General features: G+C 44.2%; 1 protein-coding gene across 1 annotated transcript in view; it reads right to left on the reverse strand.

The window, feature by feature from the left end:
• LOC125458729 (interferon-gamma-inducible GTPase 10-like) overlaps positions 1 to 20,088 on the reverse strand; it is a 32,770-nt gene extending 12,682 nt beyond the window's left edge. The window contains 3 exon segments of the mRNA XM_048544261.2: positions 5,807 to 7,009; positions 7,665 to 7,827; positions 19,957 to 20,088. Coding sequence (XP_048400218.2) covers positions 5,807 to 7,009; positions 7,665 to 7,684 — 1,223 coding nt within the window. The 5' untranslated portion in view covers positions 7,685 to 7,827; positions 19,957 to 20,088.
• Between the last annotated feature and the right edge of the window lie 306 nt (positions 20,089 to 20,394).

Raw genomic sequence — 20,394 nt, forward strand, 5'->3', positions numbered from 1 at the left:
CCTGATGTTGATTAAATTTAATTTCTTACTGACAAGGCAACTCTGTCCCTATTGTTTGTCTGCCTGTCCTTTCGATAGTACAGGTGTCCCTAGCAATTTAGGTCACAGCCCTTATCTCCTTGCATCCATGTCTCCGGTGATACACACAACACTGTACCTGCCAATTTGAATCTTAGCTACAAGCTCATTTAATTTGTTTTGTGTTTTGCATGCTTTTAAGCACAACATCCTCAATGCACTGACATGCTCTTCTCAGAGGAGTCTCCTAATCTGTCTTTTTTTTTTAAGATTCCTGACCCTTTCCAAACTCTCTGTCCTATTACTTTGGAAGCTTTCATCATGTTTCCAAATCTCTTCTAACTGCTTAAGAGTAGCAGGTGGAGTTTAATTTAGATGAATGTGAGGTATTGCATTTTGTTAAAGCAAATCAGGGCAGGACTTATAATGGTAAGGTCTAGTGGAATGTTGCCAAGCTCAGGGGCCTTGGGTATAGGTTCATAGTTCCTTGAAAGTGGAGTTGCAGATAGAAAGAGTAGTGAAAAAGGTGTATGGTAAGCTTGCCTTTATTGGTTTGGAAATTGACTACAGGGGTTTGGAGGTCATGTTGCAGTTGTACATGACATTCATTAGGGCAGTTTTGGAATTCTGTGTGCAACTCTGGTCTCCCTACTTTTGGAAAGATGTTGTTAAACTTATAAAGATTCTAAAAAGATTTACAAGGAAGTTGCCAAGGTTCGAGGGTTTGAACTATACGCAGAATCTTTAGAGGATGGAGCTTTGGAAGCTGAAGTTTGATCTTTTAAAGCTTTATCAAATGATGAGGGACATGGAAAGGGTGAATAGCTAAAGTCTTTGCCCCAAGATAGAGGAATCCAAACTAGAGGCATATGTTCAAGGTGAAAGGGGAAAGATTTAAAAGGAAAGGGGCAAATTTTTCATGCAGTGTGTGCTGCGTGTATGGAATGACCTGCCAAAGGAGATGGTAGAAGCTGGTACAAATACAACATTTAAAAGGCATCTGGATGGGTATATGAATAGGAAAGGTTAAGAGGAATATGGCCTAAATGCTGGCAAATGACAGATTAATTTACGATATCTGGTCAGCACAGACGTGTTGGACCGAAGGATTTGTTTCCATGCTGTATGTCTCTCTGACATTAAAACAAATTTAAAATCCTTGCAACCACTCAATTTATCCTTTCCTCTAGGATCCTTGTCCCAGATCAGTTCAGGTGAAGGCTGATCCAATGGTACCATATTCCTTTCTGTCCAAATTCTAATTTTGTTTACTTCCCTAATTTTGTTTACTTTATGCAAATATGCACATGGCTTGGGTAATAATCCAGAGAATGACTGCCTCACTTTTAGTCACACCATCCTGGTCCTGACCACTGGCCAAATTTGAAGTACTCAACCTATAGGGTGTGACTGCCTCTAGAAACACTGGTAAATCTCCCCCTCCCTGATGTGTTGCAGTGATCAAAGCTCAGACTCCTTCAACTCTGATTAGCAAACTGTCATGGTAATATTAGGCATGCTATAAATCATGAAACTATTGACTCATGTAGCATGGTAATACAGAAACAACAGATCACTTTAATTTACACACAGACTGGGTGAATCCAAACAGCAGTAGTGCCACTGATGATGTATTAGAGCATATAGAAGCAGTATATTGAGGAACCAACTAGGAATCAGGCTATTTTGGACAAAGGTTGCATAGTGTGTAAGAGCTAATTAATAATCTTGCTAAAAAGGAGCCTTTTGGAAATAGTGACCCAAATTTGAGGGAATTTTAGATTTGATTTGAATGCAATAGAACTCATTTTGAAACTCAGGTTTTGGATCTGAAGAAACAAATTATGAAGTTATGAGGAGCCGTTTAGTTGTGGTGGAATGGGAAAATCCCTAAAAGACTTGATGACAGGCTATGGTTTATACTTTAAAAAGTAAAGATGTACAGTTTGTATCCATTTCTGTAAGGCACAAATAATCTAAATGGAAGAGTAAATCATACATAGTTAACAAAATAAATCAAAGGTTGCATTTTTTCAAAGGAATTAGCTTATAAGGATGCAAGAAAAAGTTGCGAGCCTGACAACTGGGAACAATTCAGAACTCAGTTAAAAAGGACCAAGAAAATACTTAAAAATGGTAAAAGAGAATAATGAATGCAAACAAGCAAGGAACTTAGAGATGGGCATTAAAAACATCTTCAGGCATGTTAAATAGAAAAGAGACTAGCCAGGACAAACATGGGCACATTACAGTTGGAGATTAGAGAACAAGGTGTAGAAACTGTGTCTGCCTTCACAGAGGATACAGAAAATCTCCCAGAAATACAAAGCGACCAAGAGAGTGTGGAATGAAGAAACCAAAAGAAATAAGCGTTCTTAAAAGAGTTAATGCTGGAAAAGTTAACTTGATTGAAGGCTGATAAATTTCCTGGACCAGACTGCCTTCAAGTGATAATGGGAACTGCAGACGCTGGAGAATCCAAGATAATAAAACGTGAGGCTGGATGAACACAGCAGTCTAGGCCCGAAACATCAGCTTTTGTGCTCCTGAGCCTGCTGTGTTCATCCAGCCTCACATTTTATTATCTTGCCTTCAAGAGAGAGTGCTAAAGCTGATGCCTCAAGGGATACTGAATATATCGGTGATTAACTGTCAAAATTCTTTAGATTCTGTAAGCGTGCCTATAGACTTAGAAAAGCAATGTGACACCACCATTCATAAAGGGAAGAAGAGGGAAAACCACAGTGGTGTTAGTTTAACAACACTCATCGTTAAAATCTGTAAAAGATGTAAGAACAGGCAATTTGGAAAAGAAGGATAAAAGTGGTCAGAGTCAACATAGATTTGTGAAGGGAGAATCTTGTTAACAAATACATTGGTGTTTCTTTGAGGTTATTACTTTCAGCATTGATCCAGGAGAATCAGTGGGTGCAGTCATTTGAACTTTCAGCTACCTTTTGATAAGGTCACACATGGGTTAGTGAATAAAATTAGAAGGCACGGAATTGGGCTAAAACATGCAAGTGTATCTGAGAAGTGGTTAATAGTCAGAAAGCAGAAATTAGGTATAAATAGATAATTGTTAAATGCTAGACTGTTTACCAGTGGGATATGGTAAGGATCAGTACTTGATCCACAGCTGCTCACAATATACATAAATGATGTGGATGTGGAGACCAATTGTAAGATTTCCATGGCCTCTTAATAATTGGATCTATGAATGATTCATTATTGAACACCTTTTGGAAACTGAAATCCAATATATCTTGTGCTTCCTGTTGATCCATCTGGCTGGAGGCCACCTGAACAAATTCTAACAAAATGTGTCAGGCATGATTTCCCCTTTAGAAAGCATTGCTGATATTGCTTCATTAATTAGACTTATTGACATTTTCCCAATGACAGATGTTAAAATAGAATATAAATGTGAATAAGTGTAAAGTTCTCCAATTTGGAAGAAAAATCAGAAAAAGCATAATATTTTTGAATGGTGAGAGGTGAAAGGGACCCAGTTTCCTTGTTTACAAGTCAATAAAAGCTAGCATGCAGCAGCAACAATCAATTAGTAAGGCAAAAATGTGGGCCTTCATTGCACAGGGATTTGAGATCAGGAGTAAAGATACACTTCCATTGAGCCTTTTCAGGATCTCAGTTGACATACTGTGTACAGTTTTAGTGTCCTTCAAACAAGCCATATAGTTTCATAGATGGAGTGTAATGGAGCTTCACCGGAATAATCCTGCAATGGCATAATTGTCTTGTGAAGAGCAACGGAAGAAACTTTATTTTGCAGAAGGAGTGACTGCATTATATCTGATAAAATTCTGATGATGCATGAAGGAGTTGATACATTGTGCATGTAACTATATATATATATTTACATATACTGTATATCAACTCCATCATGCACCATCAGAATTTTATCAGATAGAATGCAGTCACCCCTTCTATATCTAAATCTATATAAGATGTTTCCCCTGGCATTTGAGTCTCCAACCAGTAACATAATCTCCAGAGAAGAAGGAGGCAATTTAAACTGAGGAGGAATTCCTTCATTTAGATGGAATTCCTTCCTTCGTTTAGAATCATTGGAATTTGCTGTCCAAGACAGGCATAGATGCTCAGATCAGCCATGATCTAGTTGAGCATATTCATGACAGGTATCAGTTAAATTCTGGCTAACAATGACATGGTGATCTTGCATATCAGCCATGATCTGGTAGAGAGACTCTGTGGGCTGAATGGCCTACTCCTGTTTCTATGTACCTTTGAGCCTATGACAGAATACCAGGAGTTTCTTGACCAACCTAGAGACTGCTTGTCCTGTTCACCTCCTCTGTCTCTCACTGTTTTCCCAGTCTGATGCAGTTGTATATTATCAGCCTCCCCACCCCAATGGAAACCTGGATGTTGCCGACTGTCAATGATCTCTCTTCATTTCCCTTCAATGACTCTATTATCTCTCGACTTATATTTTGAGTTGCCCCTTATTACATCAATAATCCTTTCTGCACCCCAGCATGCTGTCTCCAATCCTCACTATTTATTTCCCAGCACCTGTTCCCAAATCCTTAAATTTTAATGAAGAGACCTCCAGGACCATTCATGGCCCACTCCCTTGACACCCCTCGCTGGAAAGCCTCCAACAATAAATGGCAAATTTTGTGTACACAGAAGATACGCAGGGCAGATGTAATAAGGGGTTGGCATGATGCCATAATGCATTGTGACCATGCCCTTGGTAGATTACTACTAGTGACAAGCTGCCTGCTTTTGTGTCTACATCGGAAGGTAAGGCAAGACAGAGGTAGCTTTATTTTCTTGCTGAGGGAGCAGAGTACAAAAAGGCAAGGCAGGCATCCTCTGAGCCTTTGATGTAGGCATAAAGTGATTGACAGCTAAAAGAGCTGGCATGCAGCCCTGAGCTGCACCATAATCCAATCCATGCCTGTACTCAGACAGCAGCTTTGCAATGAAAATGCAGAACTAAACTGTAAGTGGATCAGAGATCTGCCACGAGGGTGTGGTGAAGTGGGATGGGCCAACTGCCAATTATGTGGGTGTGGGGTATTGTGGTCACTGTTTATGCAGCATGCCCGGAGATAGTAATCATGTGTGTTCAAGGCAAAGGTCCAGACAAGCAAGTGGTGAGATGGAGTCACCGGCAACTGCACAGACTTTCACATCAGGAATTCTCTGCATCCAGTTTGCATCAGGTAGGCGGAAGAATAGGAAACTGCATTTTAATATGGTGTGAATAAGTAATAATGAGAGTGTTAAGGAGTGATTATGCATGCTAACAAGCCTCTTGCTGCTCTCCAGCATGAATCTCACCTCAACATTCAGCATCTGCTTGGAAAATGTGGTTTTTGGCTCTCGGTGTCAAGAAGTTCTTCACTGGACTTCTCACCTGATTTTCCCAACTTTCTCACCAAGGCTCATCTTGTTCAGGAGCTGGTACGATTGTGGCCAAAAGGGCTGAATGGCCACGTGCAGTATTGGATGATTCAAAAGTTCTACGAGCAGGCAGATTTTTTTGGTGCTACGTTAAATGAAGTGAATGGTCTGGGTGCTATGTGTGTGTAAAATCGATTGGGGCTCTCCTAACCTTCATACCCCTCTCTCTTCGTTCACATTACGCCCAGGCAAATTCATTCTTCAAACACTGATGCATGGATTCCTTCCCAGAAATAGACAGAATATTTCCTGGAATGACTCCACAAAAAGGGGATACTGCAGAGGGTAATTTCTGTAAGCCTTTAAGATATCAGCTAAAGCACTGACTCACCGGATTGATTCAGTTTCAACTGCAGCTGTTATCACTCTCTGTGCATTCTCTGTAAGGTCATCCAGTGCAGCGTTCAACAACTTGTAGGCTGCAAGGTATGATGACCTTGCTGCAAAGATGGAAGCAACTGGGATTGTGGCAAAGGTCATCTCCACTGCTGATATGCTGTTGACACTGAGCCTCTCTCTTATTCTTATTATATAGGGAATTATATCTGACCCAACTAGTCGAGTTGACACCACTGCTTTTAGTTTTTCTACAGGTTTTCCTGCAATGTTGGCCAGTCTTTGAAGAGAGGCATTGTCCAGACCTAGGCATTCATGGAATTTTTTTATTGTGTTAATCAGTATCGGAATATCACAGTCAAAGAACTGTCCAGGAGCTGAAAATGCCCCGAATGCCCCGCAAACTATTGCAACCATCCAAATTTGTCTTCTTAGCTCTTCCCTTTTCTTCTCCACAATCTTTGAATTTAAGTTTGGAAGAGCCAGTACGTGTACACTTTTTTTAATATTTGGAAGATCACCTTCAAGAGCTTTATTTAACAGATTAAAATCATACTGATCCAGATTGAGGCTTGACATCAAGAAGACGCTGGGTGATGGGATCCCTGCCTCTTGCAGCTTGCTGACACAGTCCTTCCTGATCTTTTCCAGTGTGTTCACTTCATTAAATCTTCCTCCTCCTGTTCTCTCTGAATGAAGATCATTATCAATTTTAGATCGAATAAAGTAGAATTTCTTCCCCAGCTGTTTAATCTCTTTGGCAAGTATCACATCATTTTCTGTGAATCGACAGGCTATGATAATGATGAAGAAATCATATATTTTAAAATTCATTGCCTTCAGGTATTTACTAGCTGGAAACTTTACCGTTCCAATTCCAGGCAGATCCCAGAAACAAACATGCGGCAGGTTGGGATGTTTGTAGCCAATTGGCTTCATTGTGGTTTCTGTGGTCCCAGTTTCAGCTGCTCCCTCATCATTTCGCTGAAGCCCTCTCATTGCATTGATGAAGGTGGATTTTCCTGCACCAGAGTCTCCTGTTACTGCAACATTCAGCTCTGTGTTGTCCAGTTCATATAACCTCTTCTGTATCAGTGGTATAACCTTTGTGACTCCATGTTTTACAAAGGTATTCTTCATTTCATTAATCTCAGCCAGACTGAAGTATGAGTAGTTTGAAGACTGATCCATCTGATCTCTAAAAGAAGCGTTTTATAAAATATATATTTCAGCAGCAAGCTGTTACATTGTCAAAACATTTCTTTACTCTCACATCAAATTAATAGAGTGATGAAGCACAATAACTGTTGTTACGCAACAGATTGTTTCAGCGAATTCATGGACTGCAATGTCCAGATCATGGTATGAGTGATCAGCTAGATTGTCTGTTCTTGAAGCCAATCAGCCTTCCTTAGAAACTTTAAATCTGTGTCCTGAGCTACAATAGCAGAGAAAGCACATTGACTGTTTTTCATATCAGCAGTGACTCCCCGTCATTTGCTTGTCCAAAACCCTCCCCATTAAACGTTCTCAATGCATCTCCACATCATCTTTCCTCAATCTGTCTAAACTCTACCAATTGGATGTCTCTCCAGTGTTCTCCACAAGAATCAGTGAAATGATGTGTTTGGGGAATTGAGCGTTGGACGAAGTCTAAACTGAGGGCCCTGGTTCGTGAGACTAATGTCCCTGAGCTGAAAGGATGAAGAAGACGGGAGGCTAATGAAGGTATGTCAGCAAGCACACTCTCACTACAAGTGATGCCACTGAGCAATGGGCATGTGTTACAATCACAGGCTGAGCTGAAGCAGGAGTAACTGAAAAGATACAACGCGAGGAGTTTCATGACCAACCTGGAGCTGGATCCTCCCATCCTCCGTCTCTGTTTCTCACTGCTTTCCCTGTCTGACTGCCCAATGATTCAAGAGAGCCCTCCTCAGAAAGGGGTAGAGGCCAGAGGCTCGTAGCTCCTCCTCTGATGTCACTTCTTTGCCTTCGTTTGTGTTTGGTTTTCTCCTGTTGGAGGAAAATAGAGAGTGAGAGTGGCGGCACTTTATTTACCATCCAATAACTCGCAAGTCTGGTGTGAGGATTCATCCTTTATCAGAGTGAGGGCAGGAACAGGAGACAAGAAAATTTATCCCAGAGCTTTTTACATCGTGGAGAGTGAGGTTCAATTAAAGTCTTGAGTTTGATGAGACTTCCTCAGAAGAAGGATCTCTTCCAAAGAACAGTTACACTGGACTTGAAATGGTACATTTGTTATTCTCTCCATTAATGCTGCTAGACCTGCTGAACTTCTTGAGTACTTTCAAGTCTTATTACAGAATTTACCAAAGTTGTTTAAAGGGAAAAAAAATCTTGCTACTTGAGTCCCTCGTTTACATATTTAATAGCTTACTGAAATCTGACCAAGATTATTCATGAAAGCTGAATAGATGTTCTATTAATATTCAAGATGGACATCTAGTCAAGAGCAGGAAATTGATATGTGCTTCTTTTCACGTGCTTCAGAAAATCTGAATTACTGAGAAATACAGCACCAATCTACATGGGTCATGTTGAACGGCCCATTGATTCTTACAGAATAGTTCTCATGGCTAACCTCTGATTTTAAATCTGAAAAAATTACTGAACTGTCTCATTTTAATATAACTTTGAATTTTCCATTCCTAGGTATATTTCCTAAATAGGCAGTGCTATTCCAATGCATGTTTTTGATTGTTGCATGATCATCTTTGTGTGCTGTACCTGCACAAAGTGTAGATTCAGGTTACATCAGAATAATTTACACATATCTAAATATTTTTACTTCATCAAACCAAATGGCGTTCCATTCATTAGGAGCCTGTATGATTCTGAAAATTTCCACTGTTGACATTTGTCCATCCACAGACTCAATAACTTCCCTTTTCATGTCTCATAAATTGTCAACATGTATTGACAAAATGAATAAAACGTCGACTTCAGAGATAGTAGGAACTGCCGATGCTGGTGAATCTGAGATAACAATGTGTAGAGTTGGATGAACACAGCAGGCCGAGCAGCATCAGAAGAGCAGGAAAGCTGATGTTTCGGGTCTGGACCCTTCTTCAGAAATGCAGTCAGCGGGTATGGCAGAGAGAGTGCTAAGCTGTTTACTAAGATACAAAGCTGCTGAAAAATCCACTTTGGGAACTTGCACTTACACTGAAATTAAAGTAATAGTGAAGTTAGATTGCAGATTGTCTTTTGGTTTATGAAATGGTGTTACAAGGTGGAGGAAAAGCATCAAGTGATTTGTTCTGAGTACTGACTGAATATATAGACATTGACTCTGTGGAAACCAAATGCAACCATTACAGACTCAGCAGCAGGTTTTACACTGAGAGATTGGTTGTTCTTCATTGGGGTTTTGGTGTTTATAAAGATACTGCAAGGATAAAAACAATAATGTGAGTTTGAATACTTTTCTGATGTTTGTAATGCAATATTTTAAATCTTTTTCTAGTGTGACGTAGAGTTATACAGTCTAACAGCACAATAAGAGACCTTTTGATCCTACTTGTCTGTGCTGACCAAATACAGTAAACTGAGCAAGTCTCACTTGCCACATTTGGGCCATATCCCTCAACCCTTCCTATTCATACTCCCATCCATATGCCTTTTAAATGCTGTAATTCTACCAGACTCCACCACCTCTGTTGACTGCTCGTTCCAAACACACACCTCCCCCCCCATGAAAAAGCTGTCACTCAGGTCATTTTTAAACTCTCATCTTAAACCTACACATTCTAGTTTTGCACTCCCCTACACGGGGAAAAAGACTTTAGCTCTATCCACCCTTGATTTTGTAAATCCACCCCTCAGCCAACAATGCTCAAGGTAGTTGAGTTTTTTGTCTTGTTTAATATATGTTTGATTTTTGCATTAAAAGTACAGCAGCAGGCTTTTATGAATATGATCATAACTGATGTCCATGATTCAAAATACAAGTGATGTCAAGTCATCTTTCATTCTGGGATCTGACTGATCCAGTGTTAACATCATTTGAGATCACAACATGTACTTGCCTCCAGCTTTTACATGTGGAAGTGCATCTAATTCGATGAATTTGTTCCAGGTCCAGACTGAATAATTGTGATGACAATACAAAGTTTTGTTGTATTTCCTCTTCACTTGAAATGTGTTTAATCATCCCTCTACTAATCCAATGTTCATTATTTGATCCCTGCACAGGCCCTGATACTCCTAGGCCTCTGACCCTCCTTCGACCTCTTCATCTCCAACTGCTGTTGAGCCTCCTGGACACCACTCCCAGGCCTCCTACCCGCCCTTGACCTCTTCATCTCCAACTGCTGTCGAGACATTAACCGCCTCAACCTCTCCACTCCTCTCCCCCATTCCAACCTCTTCCCCACAGAACAGGCAGCCCTCCGCTCCAACCCCAACCTCACCATCAAACCTGCAGACAAGGGAGGCGCAGTGGTAGTATGGCGCACTGACCTCTACATCAACGAGGCCAAACGCCAACTCTCCGACACCACCTCCTACCACCCCCTTGATCATGACCCCACCCCCGAGCACCAAACCATTATCTCCAATTCCATCCATGACCTCATCACCTCAGGTGACCTCCCACCCACAGCCTCCAACCTCATTGTTCCCCAACACCGCACAGCCCGTTTCTATCTTGTTCCCAAAATCCACAAACCCGCCTGCCCTGGCCGACCTATTTGTCTCTGCCTGCTCCTGCCCCACCAAACTCATCTCCACCTATCTGAACTCCATTTTCTCCCCTTTGGTCCAGGAACTCTCCACATACATCCGTGACACCACCCACGCCCTTCACCTCCTCCAGAACTTCCAATTCCTTGGCTCCCAACACCTCATTTTCACCATAGACGTCCAATCCCTGTACACCTGCATTCCTCATGCAGAAGGCCTTAAGGCCCTCCACTTCTTCCTGTCCCGCAGGCCTGATCAGTCCCCCTCCACCGACACCCTCATCTGCCGAGCCGAACTCGTCCTTACCCTCAACAACTTCTCTTTCGATTCCTCCCACTTCTTACAGACAAAGGGGGTGGCCATTGGTACCCGCCTGGGCCCAAGCTATGCCTGCCTCTTTGTAGGTTATGTGGAAGAGTCCCCCTTCCGCACCTACACTGGCTCCAAACCCCACCTCTTCCTCCGTTACATTGATGACTGTATTGGCGCTGCCTTTTGCCCCCAAGAGGAGCTCGAACAATTCATCCACTTCACCAACACCTTCCACCCCAACCTCAAGTTTACCTGGGCCATCTCCAATACATCCCTCACCTTCCTGGACCTCTCAGTGTCCACGTCAGGTATCCAGCTAGAAACTGATGTGCATTTCAAGCCCACCGACTCCCACAGATACCTAGAATACACCTCCTCCCACTCAACCCGCTGCAAAAATTCCATCTCCTATTCCCAATTCCATCGCCTCCACCGCATCTGCACCCAGGAAGAGGCATTCCACTCCCGCACATCCCAGATGGCCGCGTTCTTCAAGGACCGCAACTTCCCCACCCCACCCCCCCGCCCCAGTGGTCGAGAACGCCCTTGACCGTGTCTCCTGCATTTCCTACAACACATCCCTCACACCTGCCCCCACAATAACCGCCCTAAGAGAATCCCCCTCGTCCTTACATACCACCCCACCAACCTCCGGATACAACGTATCATCCTCCGGCACTTCCGCCATCTACAATCCGACCCCACCACCCAGACATTTTTCCATCCCCACCCTTGTCTGTCTTCCGGAGAGACCACTCTCTCCATGACTCCCTTGTCTGCTCCACACTCCCCTCCTACCCCACCACACCCAGCACCTTCCCTTGCAACCGCAGGAAGTGCAACACTTTCCCCCACACCTCTTCCCTCACCCCCATCCCAGGCCCCAAGATGACTTTCCATATTAAGCAGATGTTCACCTGCACATCTGCCAATGTAGTATACTGTATCCATTGTCCCCGGCGTGGCTGCCTCTACATTGGGGAAACTAAGTGGAGGCTTAGCAGAACACCTCCGCTCGGTATGCAATAAACAACTGCACCTCCCAGTCGCTAACCATTTTAACTTCCCCTCCCATTCTTTAGACGACATGTCCATCATGGGGCTCCTGCAGTGCCACAATGGTGCCACCCGAAGGTTGCAGGAAATGCAACTCCTATTCCGCTTGGGAATCCTGCAGCCCAATGGTATCAATGTGGACTTCACAAGCTTCAAAAACCTTCCCCTCTGCCACTGCATCCCAAATCCAGCCCAGTTCATCCCCACCTCCCTAAACTGTTCTTCCTCTCACCTATCCCCTCCTCCCACCTCAAGCCGCACCTCCGTTTCCCACCTACTAACCTCATCCCGCCTCCTTGGCCTGTCCGTCCTCCCCAGACTGACCTATCCCCTCCCCACCTTCCCACCTATACTGTCCTCTCCACCTATCTTCTTCTCTATCCATCTTCGGTCCACCTCCCCCTCTCTCCCTATTTATTTCAGAACCCTCTCCCGCTCCCCCTCTCTGATGAAGGGTCTAGGCCGAAACATCAGCTTTTGTGCTCCTGAGATGCTGCTTGGCCTGCTGTGTTCATCCAGCTTCACAGTTTGTTACCCTGGATAACCCTAATATCTTTAGCTCTCATTGTCACCCTTCAGAAACACGTCTATTAACATTTGATGATAAACATGATCAAATGTTTCTTCATTGTCCATGAAGCATCAAAGGTGTTCTCATTCACTTTGCAATTTTTATTGATGTTTCTTCTTTGGGTAAATAGAACATAGAACATAGAACATAGAACAGTACAGCACAGAACAGGCCCTTCAGCCCACAATGTTGTGCCGACCATTGATCCACATGTATGCACCCTCAAATTTCTGTGACCATATACATGTCCAGCAGTCTCTTAAATGACCCCAATGACCTTGCTTCCACAACTGCTGCTGGCAACGCATTCCATGCTCTCACAACTCTCTGCGTAAAGAACCTACCTCTGACATCCCCTCTATACTTTCCACCAACCAGCTTAAAATTATGACCCCTCGTGCTAGCCATTTCTGCCCTGGGAAATAGTCTCTGGCTATCAACTCTATCTATGCCTCTCATTATCTTGTACACCTCAATTAGGTCCCCTCTCCTCCTCCTTTTCTCCAATGAAAAGAGACCGAGCTCAGTCAACCTCTCTTCATAAGATAAGCCCTCCAGTCCAGGCAGCATCCTGGTAAACCTCCTCTGAACCCTCTCCAAAGCATCCACATCTTTCCTATAATAGGGCGCCCAGAACTGGACGCAGTATTCCAAGTGCGGTCTAACCAAAGTTTTATAGAGCTGCAACAAGATCTCACGACTCTTAAACTCAATCCCCCTGTTAATGAAAGCCAAAACACCATATGCTTTCTTAACAACCCTGTCCACTTGGGTGGCCATTTTAAGGGATCTATGTATCTGCACACCAAGATCCCTCTGTTCCTCCACGCTGCCAAGAATCCTATCCTTAATCCTGTACTCAGCTTTCAAATTCGACCTTCCAAAATGCATCACCTCGCATTTATCCAGGTTGAACTCCATCTGCCACCTCTCAGCCCATCTCTGCATCCTGTCAATGTCCCGCTGCAGCCTACAACAGCCCTCTACACTGTCAACGACACCTCCGACCTTTGTGTCGTCTGCAAACTTGCTGACCCATCCTTCAATCCCCTCGTCCAAGTCATTAATAAAAATTACAAACAGTAGAGGCCCAAGGACAGAGCCCTGTGGAACCCCACTCACCACTGACTTCCAGGCAGAATATTTTCCCTCTACTACCACTCGCTGTCTTCTGTTGGCCAGCCAATTCTGTATCCAAGCAGCTAAGTTCCCCTGTATCCCATTCCTCCTGACCTTCTGAATGAGCCTACCATGGGGAACCTTATCAAATGCCTTACTGAAGTCCATATACACCACATCCACAGCTCGACCCTCATCAACTTTTGTAGTCACATCCTCAAAAAACTCGATAAGGTTTGTAAGGCATGACCTACCCCTCACAAAGCCGTGTTGACTGTATTTGATCAAGCCATGTTCTTCCAGATGGTCATAAATCTTATCCCTCAGAATCCTTTCTAACACCTTGCAGACGACAGACGTGAGACTTACCGGTCTATAATTGCCGGTCTATAATATTCCCTCATTTGCTGCTACTCCCAATGTAAGTGCAGTCAGTGCTTTCCCAAACTCTGCATCAAATGTGTTATTTCTTTCCATTATGATTGTCACGACCACTTTACTGACATTAACCATTAAAGTTAAATTCCAAAATGATTGTACTCAATTGTCATAGGTTTCTAAGGTAACAATGAATATTGGATGTCTCCGATCAATTGAAATGTATACTATTATGTACATTTGATCACACATTTCTGTCATCACTTCTAATTGTCATTCTCCAAGGATTTTTAGCTGTTATTTTGTTATGTCATCAATGTTATGAGCTTTTCCTGGACTGAACAATTTCAAAACATTCATTACTTCTGATGTCATGATGTGGTGTCCGTTGTTTGATTCTCTCAGTTTGGATCATTGTGCAGTTATAATGAAGTCCTCCAGTTATACCACTCCATTCTTTACTACTGAGAAAGTCAGCATTTATGACTGGTAACGCTTGTGGAACTGACAGTTCTAGAAGTTGCAACAATCAATTCTGCCGAGCATTAGATGAGCAACGTATTGAAGATTATCAATGGATCACTCAGGAGAGAGTGGAGTTCACTGAACAGGAATTTAAAGGAGTCAGAGACACAGCACTGAAGGAGAAAACCAGTAGACTGTATGGTCAATGAGTATGAGAGCTTGGAGTGGGGGTGAAGGGCAGGGGTAGGGTTGAAGTGAAAGGGAGGAGAGTCATTGGAGTAGTGGCGAGGTGTGAGTGTGAGGATTGAGGGATGAGTGGAGGTGGGGTAGGAGCGAGGTGTAGGAGAGGGTGTGGGGTGGATTTGGGGGCCAATGGTGGGGTGGTTCGGAGTGAGGTGGTGAGGTGATGGTGCAGGTGTGGAGTTGCAGTGGAGAGAAGGAGTAGGTGTGGTGTTGGAGTTAGGGGTCAGTCAGAGGTTTTGTTGGAGTGGGGGAATGAAGTGTGGGGGTGATGTTGAAATGAACAGAGGTGTGGGCATTGATTTGATTTGGAGTGGTCAATGGTGTTGGAGTGCAAGAGGTGCGGGTTTGATTGGCGTGGGGAGTGGAGATGAAGTTGAGGTGGAGGTGCAGGGGTGGGGATGGGTTTGGAGCAGGGATGTGGGGGTGGAGTTGGAGGGGCTTTGATTGGGTGAGATTTGTGTTGAATTTAGGAGAGGTGCAGACTGGGAATCTGAACGATCCATTGAGTTACAATCCTCCCGTATATGCTTAAACTGAGAGCAGACAGTACAGCATAACCCTTGATAATAAAGTGTGAAGCTGGATGAACACAGCAGGCCAAGCAGCATCTCAGAAGCACAAAAGATCACGTTTCGGGCCTAGACCCTTCATCAGAGAGGGGGATGGAGTGAGGGTTCTGGAATAAAAAGGGAGATAGGGTGAGGCGGACTGAAGATGGAGAGAAAAGAAGATAGATGGAGAGGAGAGTATAGGTGGTGAGGTAGGCAGGGGATAGGTCAGTCCAGCGAAGACACACAGGTCAAGGAGGTGGGATGAGGTTAGTAGGTAGGAAATGGAGGTGCAGCTTGGAGTGGGAGGAAGGGATGGGTGAGAGGAAGAACAGGTTAGGGAGGCAGAGACAGGCTGGGCTGGTTTTGGGATGTAGTGGGGGGTAGGGAAGAGCTGGGCTGGTTGTGTGATGCAGTGGGGGGAGGGGCGAACTGGGCTGGTTTTCGGATGCGGTGGGGGAAGGGGAGATTTTGAAGCTGGTGAAGTCCACATTGATACCATTGGGCTGCAGGGTTCCCAAGTGGAATATGAGTTGCTGTTCCTGCAACCTTCGGGTGGCATCATTGTGGCACTGCAGGAGGCCCATGATGGACATGTCATCTAAAGAATGGGAGGGGGAGTTGAAATGGTTCGCGACTGGGAGGTGCAGTTGTTTATTGCGAACCGAGCAGAGGTGTTCTGCAAAGCGATCCCCAAGCCTCCGCTTGGTTTCCCCAATGTAGAGGAAGCCACACCGGGTAGAGTGGATACAGTATACGCCATTGGCAGATGTGCAGGTGAACCTCTGCTTAATGTGGAAAGTCATCTTGGGGCCTGGGATGGGGGTGAGGGAGGAGGTGTGGGGGCAAGTGTAGCACTTCCTGCGGTTGCAGGGGAAGATGCCAGGTGTGGTGGGGTTGGAGGGCAGTGTGGAGCAAACAAGGCCTTCCTCAACACCTGCCTACGCGACCGGATCATCCCCATTGGACTACAGTCTACGTTCAAGCCTTCCCAATTTGGCTCCAACCGTGACCACCTCTACACCCAGAAAATTCAGACCCTTCAGAAGTGTTTCCCCCTGCGAGTCCTGAAACAGACACTCGCGGCCATGCGCCGGCACCTCCAGGCACTGCAATCCAACCTGCCCCAGCTCAGAGCCTCCCTCTCCCAGACCTGCAAAGGACCTCTGCTGTTTTTTATCCTCTGCAGGATTCACAGACTGAACACGCAGTTCTACTCAGAGATAATGGGAACTGCAGATGCTGGAGAATCCAAGATAATAAAGTGTGAAGCTGGATGAACATAGCAGGCCAAGCAGCATCTCAGGAGCACAAAAGCTGACGTTTTGGGTCTAGAACCCAGTTCTACTCAGCTTTACTGGACACCAAAAATCGTAAGTACAACAAACTCACTGGCCCCTGCCACCCACAAGAGGATTCCTGCACCTCCCAAATCCCGAGCCTGTCCCTGCCCCACCCCCATCATGCACCCGCCACCATTAACCACGAGGACACTGCCGGTGACCCCACCGATGACATCACATCTGCCACCGCCGGGAACACCACTTTCGGGACCACGGACACGACCGCTGCTGCAGTCACCGCCTCCACTTCCAGTTACAACACCACACACACCACCATCACCGCTGCTGCTGCCGCCAACCCCACTCCTCCCACTGCCGACGCCGATGGAACCCCGCCCACGGCCGACAACCTCATCACTCCGCCCACAACAGCCACACTGAGCCCTGCCGAATCTTCACCATCCCTCCAGACCTCCCACTGACTGAGGACGAACGGTCAGTCCTAAGCAAGGGGCTCACCTTTGTTCCCCCACAACCACACATCAACAAATACCAGTCATGTTTGGACATAGAGCAGTTTTTCCACCACCTTCGCCTTCACGCTTACTTCTTCAACAGGGAACCTAACCCTCCCTCCACTGACCCCTTCACCCGCTTCCAACACAAGTCCTCCTCCTGGACACCACCCCCAGCCCTCCTACCCTCCCTAGACCTCTTCATCTCCAACTGCCATCGAGACATCAACCGTCTCAACCTCTCCACCCCTCTCACCCATGTGAGGTTCTTAATCTCATGTATAAGTGTAGAGTGGAGGATTTCTGTTATTATTATATGTCAAGTTGTAGATACAATAAACACAATTTATTGTCATTCAAAGAAATCGTACGAGTAAACCTGTTCATCGGTAAGCTAATTATTTTACCGATCTTTGTTGTGCTCAATTGAGATGACACGAAAACCATTGTATTATTTCTCACCTGCTGTAGTTCCTGAATTGATCACTCATAATCTCAGCCTTTTTTCTCCCAAATGTTACTGGTTTTGAGTGGTTCTGGATATACACCTCTCACACTGCAAAATATTCTACATCCTGAAGTGTTGTCATTTTACCCAACACAGGTAAGGAATTGAACCCACTTGGATGGTGACACAGGTGGAGTGTACACCACATAGTACTCATATCAGCAGCTAGAAACTCTACGCGATAACCATCAAATCTCTCACGGTCCCTGCATGTTACACTGTACTGTGCCTCACAGTGTCCTCCCTCATGCTTAGAGTTACATGCCATGGGGCAGTTCCAGAGAGGAAGAGGAAGGAAGGTGAAAAATAAAAAGATACCACAAATAACCCGTCTCAAATATGATTAGAATTTTCAACGTTGTCACCCAAACATTGGGGGCATTCAGGTCCCTTTAAGCTTCAACAATGCAATTACTGTCCTTTGCGGAAACAGAGACAGTATTCCCCACTCATGGAATATCATCATAGTGGTCACATTGTGTAATCCTGGGTCAATTCCAGTGTCACTCTGACATTGAAAAAAATCTGGAACTTAGCTTCAGTAACAGGGAGATTATTTTGCTGTTGTTTGAATGTGATTTATTGACATTATTAGAGCATTGTTCAATTGACTGTGATTGGTACAATTTGTTTCTGACATGGATTGAGAGAATCTTCAATTAAATGATCTTAGGTTTTTGGTTCATATCAAAGAATCAGGTCAGTCTAAAACAAAAACAGAAAATGCTGGAAAAAGTCAGCATGTCTGGGGCACCTGCAGAGAGATATTGGAGTTGACGTTTCAGATCCAGTGACCCTGCCTCAGAAGGAATAGATTGGTCTCGAGATTCACTGACAGTTGGTTGTGAGACTTGAAAGGAGGGGGGAAAGCTGAGAGATTGGCTGTGATCATGTTCACAGACAGGGTAAGTGACCAGGAGTGTGTAATGGGTCAGTCTGTGATCAGTAGCAGTTGGGCATTTTAGAGAGGCATGGCTGATAACTTCATTGCTTTGATCTTCAAATATTGTCATGTGATGTTTTTTCTTGTGCTCATAAAGACTGAACATATTTACTTGAAGATCTTACTTACTGATAGAAAGGACATCTCGTGGGATCATTTATTGATCTGTAAAGCTGCCTATGGTGTTTAATTAGCTATAATTCATAGAGGATGTAACTCTCTGATGAATCCATCGGCAAACACTTAACCTCTTTCTTTTTGATAGTCCGTGCCTTTAATAAAATTTAAATATAGTGATGTGTTTGTTACTTCATGTCACTTGGTTCACAGTTTTGTCCTTGTACATTCCTTCCTTTCCTTCTACTTAACTCTGTCTTCAATCTTTGAGAATTCTAACATGTTTCGCTTAGTGTACGTCTCTGTATTTAAGAAATATAAGGACTGTTGTAGCAAGTTTCAGCCACAAGAAAAAGTTTGCAGAAAGTACGTCTTTGGCTCCAAATTGGAGGAAACAAAATAGCAGTACCAAGCAACCAGTGCCTACAGGTAAGCATCTTTAGGTTAGGAAAGGATGCAAGGTTGGAGGCATTGCTATGTGACACCATTGCCTTCCCAATGTTGGACCCTCAATAAGGGACTTTGAAAGAAGGACCACTCCTGTCTACAATGTCAAGAAGACAGGAAGACAAAGAAAAGAGAAAAAAAGAGAAAGAAAGAAGACAAAAAGGGTATGGAAAGGCAGGAGAAAGTGGCTACCTGGAGCAGACATGCCCAGGAGCCCGGACACTGCCTACATTGCCTGTGCTGGTATCTTGGCACATTGCACTGTCAGAACTGAAGGCTCATACCACCCTCTGTAGAGAGTAATCTGCATGCCCTCTCGTTGGGTGGCAATCCCTGTGCCAAAAACACACAGCTCTCCAAGTTTCATAGAATCCGTACAAAATGGAAACAGGCCATTCTGCCCAACAAGTCCACACCGCCCCTCCGAACAGCATCCCACCCAGTCCCATTCCCCTTTCCCTGCTTTCCCATGTCTAACACAAACATCCCTGGACAGTATGGGCAATTTAGCACAGCCAATTCACCTACTGTACACATCTTTGGGCTGTGGGAGGAAACAGGAGCATCCGAAGGAAGCTCACGCAGCAACGTGAATTCCACACATAGTCGTCCGAGGATATAATCGAAGCTGGGCCCCTAGCGTCGTGAGGCAGCAGCACTAGCCACTGAGCCATCGTGCCGCCCATTTAATGCGGCTTTTTTCTCTTCTACCAGTATCATTTTAACTCACGCCTATTAAAACCAACTAATCGCATTTAGAAATTAATGTTCTGAACACATCCAGAACGTGAACAGCGTTGAAGATTGAGAGACGAGAAAGCGCTCGGAACAATAATTAAAACTGAGCTGTAATTTAGTTTAAATCATGGACGTGATTTTCCCTCATCATTCCACTAACTCCTTCCTGAATGTTATTTGATTCTTGGTCCTTACTTGTGCTGCTTCCTTCAGGAGGCGAGTCGATCAGTGAAGTTCTCCCAGTGTCAGCTCCTTAATGCAGTGACTGCTTCACTATCTCTCGCTCTCTCTCACACAGCAGCGACATTGAGCAAGTGGACACCAAACAGGAACTGATATATTCATTCATTTTATACGGATTACTGTGCACTGTCCAATGGAAATCACGCATCATGAATGCGCACTTGCTGCCAGGTAGATTATATTTTTGTAGGTTGAGATTCTCAAGTTTTTTTTAACTTGTTCTAAGCTTCGTCTTCATTCTCAACAGCAATGGCAACTCTCTTTGACAAGCAAAGAACAATTATTATTCCTTAAGAACATTAAAAATCAGAAATTTTCCATTGCAAGGTGCAGTAATTCACCACTTTGTACGTCTATTAAGATATTGATTCTGTAAGACCATGAGAGAGG

Source organism: Stegostoma tigrinum, chromosome 15 (genome assembly GCF_030684315.1).
Source record: "Stegostoma tigrinum isolate sSteTig4 chromosome 15, sSteTig4.hap1, whole genome shotgun sequence".
Classification (NCBI taxonomy): domain Eukaryota; kingdom Metazoa; phylum Chordata; class Chondrichthyes; order Orectolobiformes; family Stegostomatidae; genus Stegostoma; species Stegostoma tigrinum.